Raw genomic sequence first — 9,982 nt, 5'->3', positions numbered from 1 at the left:
AGGACTGGCCTAGGGGAAAATTTTAATGGGGTTTTAAAGCAATTTTTAAATTAATTCGACCAAATTATTAATATTTGATTTTACTTATGTTTTTAAATTTGTAGTTTTTTGGGGATTAGTGTTTTATCTGGTTGTTAGCCGCCCTGAGTCCGGAAGGAGAAGGGCGGGATATAAATTAAATTAATAAATAAATAAATAATAAATAAATAAATAAATATAGTTGAAGAAAAAAGGCTTTGTAAGAATATCTGAAGGACAGTGAAGAAGATACATTGATGCTAATATACCAGGAAGGCTTACTGAGAGACCAACCTGGCCTACAAGAAAGACCAAATTAAAAACAGAAAAGAGACATGGCAAGTCAACCTATTACATGGCCAGTACATAAAAAATATAGCAGGCAGAGTAGATAACAACAAGACCTGGCAATGGCTAAGAGCAGGAAAGCTGAAGAAAGAGATGCAGGGAACAAGGCTTAAGAACAAATGAATACAAAGTCAGAATTGAGAAGACAATAACAGTCAACAAATGCTGCCTCTACAAAGATGCTGAGGAAACAGTGGACCACCTGGTTAGTTACTGCAAGAAGATTATTCAAGCTGACTACAAGCAATGGCATGACATAGTAATAATAGTGTATTGGAAGATCTGTAAGAAATATCATTTGCTTCCAAGGAAGAACTGGTGGGATTATAAAATAGAGAAAATAATAGAAAATGAAGAAGCTAATGTGCTTCAAGATTTTAGATTTCAAACAGACAGACATCTGCCACATAATATCCCAGACTAAACATTGTTGATAAGAAAGACAAAAAAGTCTGGGTAGTGGACATTGCAATATCTGGAGATAGCACAATAGAAGAGAAAGAACTGGAAAAGATAACAAAGTACAAAGATCTGCAAATAGAAATGGAATGACTGTGGCAAAAGAAAGCAAAAGTAGTATCAATAGTAATAGGTGCCTTGGTGCAATCTCAAAACAACTGGAGCACCACTTAAACACCATTGACATTGACAAAATCACCATCAGTCAATTGCAAAAGGCAGCTTTACTTGGAATAGTTTACATCCTGCAATGATACCTTTAACACAATGAAACATCAACATCTGCTTATCCTGGGTCCTTTGGAAGGACTCAGTAGGTTGATAAAAATGCCAAATCCAGTCTAAACATCTGACTGACTGTGCGAGTAACCATAATAATAATGGAAATTATATTGGGGTTTTTATTTGAATGTATTTAGTAAATATATTAAGTTCCTGCAAGAGTCTGTACCTCAGAAATGTTCTCAGTGGTTTTCCATTAATTGTTCACTCTTCACTTATCTTCACTTCACTTATCTTTTATAGTACTTTAGTCTAGTTTTAGTTTTCTGTTGTAAAACATGATCTTCTGTTAATACTCTATTCAGTTCATTTAGCTTTCATTTTCCTATCAAAGGCCATGGAATAAGTGAAAACTTTAAACTTTGTTACATTTCATCAAAAACACTTTAGACCAGTGATGGCGAAACTTTTAGACACCGAGTGCCCCAAAAACGCCCCCTGCTCACTCTGCCCCCACCCCACTCGCCCACAGGGCCACCTACCGCCTCCACGGCCCGCCGCAGCAGATCGCCCAGACGGCCCTGCAGCGCCATGGTAGCCACGCCCTTCACCCACGCCCCGCAGCATCAACTGCGCACGATGGGGCGTGAGGGCGGAGTCTTGTCCCTGCTGCCCAGCTGTCATGTTCTTGGCTGCGCTGCTCTGCATGGACCGTGCCGGGGGCAACTCTCCTCCAGGAGGGCTGCTGGTGAGGAGGGGGGCATGGGGGGAGGCGGGGCTTAGGCGACGCCACGTGTGCCCACAGAGAGGGCTCTGAGTGCCGCCTCTGGCACGCGTGAGTGCCATAGGTTAGTCACCACTGCTTTAGACACTTGCATTGACTTTTTTTGTCAAGTTGTGATTGTCCTCTCCTAAATTTCCAGTTATGCACTTGATTTGATATTTATTTCTAGATGTGTAATGTACAAACTTTACACATGCATACTGTGCTAACTGCAAAAAAAAACAACATTCTGGATGTTTTAGAGATCCCTGCATAGAAATTACTATCCTGAATTTTATTTAGAATAGTTAGAATTTCAACTTGGCTAAAATGGGTAAAATAAACCTCATTCAAAAATGTTTTTTTCCTGGAAAATGCACATTTGGAAATGTCTTTTCTATAAATGAACTTTGGTTTCATTTGATGGAATAATATAATCTGTTTTATTAGTAATACAATCTATTTTCAGAAAAAAAGGGACCAGAGCATACTAAGGCATAATATATGAAAGATTTAATTTCTTGGTGATGATTACTCCTGTTCATAAAGTTTGTCAGTCGTCATTTCCTAAGTTTCATCTGATTCATTATCAGTTAGTTCTTTTGTATCCTGTTCACCCATCACACCCAAATAGCAAATAAGCAAGACCAACTTTGCATCAGAAGTAAAGCTAGACCTGGGTGTTGCCTGTAGAGTGATGGAGCCTTATGCTTTCATGCCAAGGTTTGTCAGTCTTATCCATTGTCCAGCTTGGTTCAAAAAGACTGTGGCTGTACTCTTCAGTAATGTTTTAATTAAAGAATAGCTGGGATGACATGGAGTCCTGCCTACATTTCATAATTGGCACTTGCAGAGGTTAGAAAAACAGTGTAATATTGGTGCACTTGTATTGTTATCTGGAGACAAGGGAAATACATAATTTGGTTTTATGTATACCCTGAACCTAATAATTCATACATAAAAAGATATGTTCTACTTAGTGCTTGCTTAGTGTTTAAATACTAGATTTTCTCTTTACTTCAGCAAACAGTCCCAAAGTCCTATTTAAGTTAATTTCTATTTAAAACAATAGTAGAAATACATGGCACGCAGTCTAATTTTAGGTGTTCCAGAGAGTTCTTTGTGGCTTTGCTTTTCAAATCATATCAAATGTGGTTAAGTATATATGTTGGGTGTGATGGAATCTCTTAATGAATGCCCACTGATTCATACACATCAATTGGTTACATACATATACCTATTAATGCATGCATGTTTTCACACTGTAAGCCCAAATATTATTTGAAGCAGCGATGAGCTTTCAGCCTGGATAGCCATAGTCTAGTTTTCTTGTTTTAGAACAAAAGAAAAGGGGACCACAGGCATCTAGCCCAAAAGCTCATCACTGCTTCATTGATGCCAGCCATGAAATTTTACACCATCAGAAGTTATTTGTTTGGTTTTGCCTTAGTAGATTGTATGAATCCAGCCATACTTGCTTATTCAGTAAAATATAGGTAAAAGAAACATACAGCACATAGCATATTGTAATGTGTGAACCCTAATTAAATACATTTTCTCTTAGTATTCTGAAATGCGTGAATAAGAAAATATGTATTATTATAGAGGGGATTTTAAGGAAGAGGAGGGAATATCTGACACTGTCCACTATTGGCATTTTGTTTCAAATAGTTTTTCTCTGAAAAGTAAAGACTTTTGATCCAGGGGAATTGAGTTGAAGGCCTGTGTGCTAAAAAGATATTTTGAAGTATTTGTTTTTGTTTCTTTTCTTGTTAACAAGTTGCTACAGTCAGAGGAGGACAATTTTGTTGACTATTGACTATATTCAGTGCTTTTTTTGTAAAAAAAAAAAAAGTGCTGGAACTCACACATGTCATACAGCCGCTTGCCTACCCTACAAGGTTCCATCCAAAAAAGGTGCTGGAACTCCATTCTGGGCGTTCTATGACAAAAAAAGCCCTGACTATATTATTAAAAGTAACAGTAGCAACAAGTATGCAGTTCTTCTTTTAAGGAAACACAGCTCCATCTATACTTCTTCCCCCAAACAGATCTGATTCTTTGTTATTGCTCTCTTGTATATTTCATTATTTTGAAATGGGGTTGTTTTTGGTTTGTTAATTTCAGTTGCTCAGAAAAAGTGTAATTTGTTTATAGTTTTGTAAATCCTGGTTTGAACTGCAAAACTTTTATCATAATCTGTCTACAAATAAACATTTTCCACCTCACTGATTTCAGTGTGAAAACTTTAACCATGTTAAATAGAATATGCCCAGTCTGTATTGCCAGCTCTCTGTAATTACAAATATTTATATTATGTGATATAGCATTAAAAATGTCCATTTTCTAGGGAGAAACTATTATATATGGAAAGTTTGACCACATTCTTCCAGAGGAGGCTGAATTTTACTTTGTTTACAAAGGATCAATACAGAAACATGTGGTTTTTGCTAAGCAAGTTACTGAAAACACTCTTGAATCTATCATTCCAGGTGAGTAGCATAGCTCTGCTACATTGTCCATTTGTTTTCCTATTGCAGCATTTTAATCTCTTTTTGGAAGGGCTATTAATGATTGATTATTTAATTATCATCACAACGGAAGCCAAACAGCAGCAAGGGAGGGACAAAAATTCTATATTTTTGTTTCTCACATACAGTTGCTGGGCTAGGATGTAAGGTTTGTTTCCAGATAACTGGCTGAGCATAGCAACAAATGGCATTTGAGTTTCCCAAAATGTGTAACATTTTCTTAGGAGTACTAATTCTTAGGAGTACTACAATTCTCCACATTGCTTAGTTTCTTCTTCTCCAAGTCCAAGCATTATTTATGATCCTACTTAATATATACCATTTAAAGCATCAGTAATAAAAACCTTTTATTTACAATATATATTCCAATCTGTTGTTGTTAGTTGCAAAGTCGTGTCCGGCCCATTGTGACTCCATGGACAATGTTCCTCCAGGCCTTCCTGTCCTCTACCATCTTCTGGAGTCCATTTAAGCTCACGCTTACTGCTTCAGTGACTCCATCCAGCCACCTCATTCTCTGTTGTCCCTTTCTTCTATTGCCCTCAATCTTTCCCAGCATTAGGCTCTTCTGCAGTGAGTCATTCCTTCTCATTAGGTGACCAAAGTATTTGAATATTCCAATCTAAAGCCTCATAAAAACATGACTTATAAAATTTGCTATTTTTTATAGTTTTTTGTTAGCTATTTCCTCAAGCATTGATTGATTGATTTATGATGTGCTATTAAGTCATTCTTGACTCCTACTGGCCACATTGATGGATTTTTCTCCTTGAAAATCAATCCTATATTGTTCTGATGCATTATCTACCCTATTTTTTTATCTTCTAGTAAAGGGGATATAGACCAACCTGGATTCTGTAGTTATCAGGTGCACGGCCAGGCAGTCGCAACCTGGCATACTGTGTCACATTGGTGATCAGATAAAGCTCATGTAATACAAACCTTTGTGTTTGTATTAATAACAGCACCTTTGCTGATGGGGCAACTCTATGTATGTTTTAACCATAAATTCCAGAATTCTCAGCTAACATAATGTGGCATGTTCTTCTGGCATGTTTTTCTGCCTGGACCAGTTGGTGTTTTGGCTGGATATTAATAACACTTGCATCCCAATTCAAGGGGACAATGCAGACTGCACTGAATAAAAAGGAGCAATGTAAGGCAACTGACAACGGAAAAATATATCAACCTCTGAAAAATATATCGACCTTTCTGTTACTTCTAATGCTACTATGCATTGCCTATGTATTTTTAGTCAAGTGTATATATATATGTATATTATATGATGAATACTATCAATTGTTTATTTTTTTCCCTGCACATATAGTATATGAGAATGGAATCTTACTTTAATTCCAATTTCTCATACTTTTAAAAATGGCAATAAATTATATTTTTGTAGAGGCATGTATTGAGTATATAACATTTAACTGTTATACTTTTTCAGCTCATAGAGAACAAGAAGATGTTTCTGTCTTTGTGGTTATGTATGGAAAGGAAAGTGAATTTCTGATTCTGGGCTCCTCATCTATTACCTTCAAGCATGACATTGCATGTGAATTAGCGTGTTTTTTGGTGAGCAAGGCCAACTGTCTGACTCCCTCTAGTCATCACACACTTCTCAGTCAGTTTGATTTGATCGAAAGAGATTTGCAGTCAATGGATCGTGATGTTATGCTAGCCATGGCCTATGAAGAGATTCCATCTTCCTGGAACATTATTGGGAATAGTACAGAAGATGGTAAGTAATTCTCATTTAATTTATTTTTTTCTTTTATAGTGTGTGTAATTAGAATTAGATCCTGCCTTTTATCCAGCAGTTTGAAGTTGAATATACAACACTCCTTCCTCCCATTTCTTCCCATCACAATAAAATTGTGAGGTAGATTGGGCATAATATCTGTACCAAAATCATCCACAATTGGGGTTGGACTTGAAGCTGTACCTCCTTGATTCTACTATATCTCTACTGTTACATCACTCTTTTACTTAAGCTTTACTTATTCTTTTCTCTTGTATTCTGATTCTTATTGTTTTGTATATATTACCAGCATAAAGATCAAAGACAACTAGTACAACAGAAATTAAATTTAAATTGTAAAATTAAATTAGGCACCAGAAATTAAACTGAATATTCTAAACTGGTTTGTGTCCTATTACTGCTAATATATGAAACAGCCAATGAGCTAGGAACATTACAAAGTGACCAGATTTTTTTTTGATAGTTTAAAAAAAGTTGTTTCCTTAGTACATCTAATTCAATTCATGAATAATGCTTCACAGCAACTGATGACAATTCAAAGCCTGCTAACAAGATTAATATGGTGCTAATATGATGTTTTCACTTTGATTACTAGCAGGTGAACCTTTTTTCTAATTTAAAATTGTTATGTAATAATATGTTCGTATTATATAAACAAAAGGAGACATCCTTTGCATTGAAGTGTGAAAAGAATGTTGTAGTGCAGGAATTTTGGTAACCAACAACACATTTATTACAACTCCTAATGCTTTGTCATTGATTGATTTAACCTTTACTGGATATGATTTGTGTTTCATATAGGTAGTTCTCAATTTACAACAGTTCATTTAGTGACCGTTCAAAATTACAGCAGCACTGAAAAAAGTGACTTATGACCATTTTTTTAATACTTATGATATTGCAGCATCTCCATGGTGATGTGATCAAAATTCAGGCGTTTGCCAACTGACTCATTTGTGACAGTTGCAGTGTCCTGGGGTCATGTGATAATCTTTTGTGACTTTTTGAGAAGCAAAGTCAATGGGCAAACCAAATTCACTTAACCACTATGTTACTAACTTAACCATTACAGTGATTCACTTAACAACTGTGGCAAGGAAGATCATAAATTAGGGCAAAACTCACTTAACATACATTTTGGGCTCAGTTGTGATTGTAAGTTGAAGACTACCTGTACTATCATAATTATGGCACAAAATATAAATGGTTAGGTTTGGATTTTGAATTCAATTGAAAACCTGGATTTTTGTTTATGTATGGGAATTCTTCAGCAAAAGTAGATTCTGGGTTATTTATATGTGCTTTTAAAATTTTTATCTAGCCTTCCATCCAGAACTGAAAGCAATATACATAGAACTTCTGTCTCCCTGTGTGGCAGGTAAGGCTGGGAGAGAGTGACTGGCCTAAAGCTAGTCAGTGATTTCCATGATTGACAGTGGCGTTGTCTCAGTTCTCAGTTCTAGTCTAATACTTTAAGAGTTACAAATGTTCTTCTGGGTAGTCCCAAAGGTACTTTTTCAAGAGGCAACTGGACTTTCTTGTTTTTCTCTGAAGACTTTTTGCTTCTCATCCAAGAAACTTCTTCAGCTCCCCACCATCCAGTCAGAGCTAAAGAAGCTTCTTGGATGAGAAGTGAAATGTCTTCAAAGAAAAATGAAGTCCAGTTGCCTCTTGAAAAAGCATGTTTGGGACAACCATGACCTTGATGACTGAGAATCTCCACAGACGTTCTTCTGGATACTTTGAGATATGCAATTCACAAATTATGTGGAATCAGAAAGATTACATAAAAAGATCTTATATATGACCTTCTGAAACTTGACTTTAAGTTTCATGCCAAGACATTTCTCAAAGCTGGGTTTCTTTTAAAGTGATAGCTGCTAGTGAAATTGGGCTAAGAAAGCACTTCGATTCTCATAAGGGTCCATAATTGTGTCTAGTGCCTGCCTTTGTAAGAAAGTAAAATCCAGTTTATTTAGTTCCAGTTAATTTTTTTTCTCCTAAAGAGTTTCATACAGAACATAATTATATTAGGATTATAAAACACTTATTGTTACACAGTATGATGTGATGAATAATATGGCTCTTCACCTCCCCATCTTCCCAAAGTGCAAGACCATGTTACAATGCTTTCTTTCAATTGGTTTGCAAATCATCTCCAGGAATGCTGTGAGATGAAACTGGCAGAAATCTGGAGAAATTCCTAATTAGTTTTGTGACAAACATTAAATAAAGGCCAAACTAAAACTCCCTTTCCCAATGGGTTCCCTTCATATATATTAGACTGCTACTTTCATGTGTTCTTCAGCTAGCATGATCTGTGCATGCTGTGGAGTTGTTGAAAGCTGAAATTCAAGCATCTCAGGACCATCCCAGATGCTCTAGACCAGTGATGGCGAACTTTTTAGAGACCGAGTGCCCAAACTGCAACCCAAAACCCAATTATGCATCGCCGGCTGCCGGGTGGGTGTGGCCCATTGTGTGGGTGTGGCCCATTGGGTGGGTGTGGCTGTGGTGGTAACAGCAGACTGGGTGGGACTAAAAAGTTCAATCAATCAATTCCAACTTTTCAAGATCTTTTTTTTCCCATGAGAAGTTGAAATTGACTGATTGATTGAATCTTTTTTTTTGTTTGCACACAGCGGCGGAGGCCTAAAGTGAGAAGGATTTATAAAACCCAGCTGAAGGCCTAGGACTGGGATGACGGCATGCGTGCCCACAGAGAGGGCTCTGAGTGCCGCCTCTGGCACCCGTGCCGTAGGTTCGCCATCACGGCTCTAGAGTTCTGGTAGTCTTAACAGTAAAAAGTACAGTTTAAGTAACTCTAGTCTTTCTTAGCTAACCTAGATTTACTTATGTTTTCTTCTCTTAGGGTTGCCTCTCTCAGCTCAGTGCTAAAGTACTTCACGTTACAAGTTTTGCCTTAAAGCTAAGGCATGTTATACTTTTCATATATACATTCACTATACATTTCGTTCCGTCTTGTAAGCCTGAGTAATCATGTGGACAGTAAAATAGAATGAAACGTGGGGGGCTCACTGATGGGTTCCTTTGATGCCATGGCGATTCAGACATCTGGCTGGTTAGGAAAGTGTGCTGTGTGAGATATCCATCTATTTTGATTAAAAAAAATATTTATAAAGAGCAAAAATAATATTATGATCCTTTCATTTCTTTTGGGTCAATCCAAGGTATGTACAGGAAACAAGTAGTTCGGACAAACAAAATTTAGTATACCGTACTTGTGGAAAAAAGCTGCTGCCACATACTGTCCATACAGTAGAATAATTGAAATGTAGACAAAACAATATTATTAAATCAATGTAAAGAAGTAGCCTTTATAGCAGAATGTTTACAAATTTAATAAACAAATAGAAAGGATTTATGTTCCTTGGCAGATCAGGATTTTTGAGATGAACTGCAAATGAGCTTAGTTATAGCTGGATTCTTCCTGCCATAGGAGCAACTAAGCAAGTCACTTAAACTTTTGACTGTGATCTAAATTGGGATCCCTGAAATATCTGTCCAAATTAAATTACAATATATAGATTTGATGACTAGCAATATTCATATACTATAAAAATGGATGTTATTTTTTAGAGTAACAATTGAACTTGTGTTTGCATTCGCTATAAAAGGAGTCATATAAGTCATTCTTTTTTCTGTATCTTTGTTCTTTTTATATATTTTTATTTTACTGCAGCTCTATTTCTTATTTTTCTCTCTATTCTCTCCTCTACTTTTTCCTTTGTTTATCATCATTTTTTGTTCATTGGCAAAATCTAATGGGGTTGGACTAGATGACCTCCAAGATCCCTTTCAACTTTATCATCATCATCATCATCATCATCATCATCATCATCATCATCATCATCATCA

The 9,982-nt window shown here is 36.4% G+C and overlaps 1 protein-coding gene across 1 annotated transcript in view; it reads left to right on the top strand.

The window, feature by feature from the left end:
* The window catches only part of LOC107290544 (rho guanine nucleotide exchange factor 28-like), a 33,951-nt gene that overhangs the window by 13,622 nt on the left and 10,347 nt on the right, over positions 1-9,982 (top strand). Inside the window, exons 2-3 of the mRNA XM_015819428.1 lie at positions 4,161-4,302; positions 5,789-6,082. Of these exons, the coding sequence (XP_015674914.1) occupies positions 4,161-4,302; positions 5,789-6,082 (436 nt within the window). The remainder of the gene's footprint in view (positions 1-4,160; positions 4,303-5,788; positions 6,083-9,982) is intronic.

The sequence above is a fragment of the Protobothrops mucrosquamatus genome, unplaced genomic scaffold, assembly GCF_001527695.2.
Source record: "Protobothrops mucrosquamatus isolate PMUCROS unplaced genomic scaffold, P.Mucros_1.0 scaffold919, whole genome shotgun sequence".
NCBI classification, from domain to species: Eukaryota; Metazoa; Chordata; class Lepidosauria; order Squamata; family Viperidae; genus Protobothrops; species Protobothrops mucrosquamatus.
This window is presented reverse-complemented; position numbering and strand designations above follow the sequence as displayed.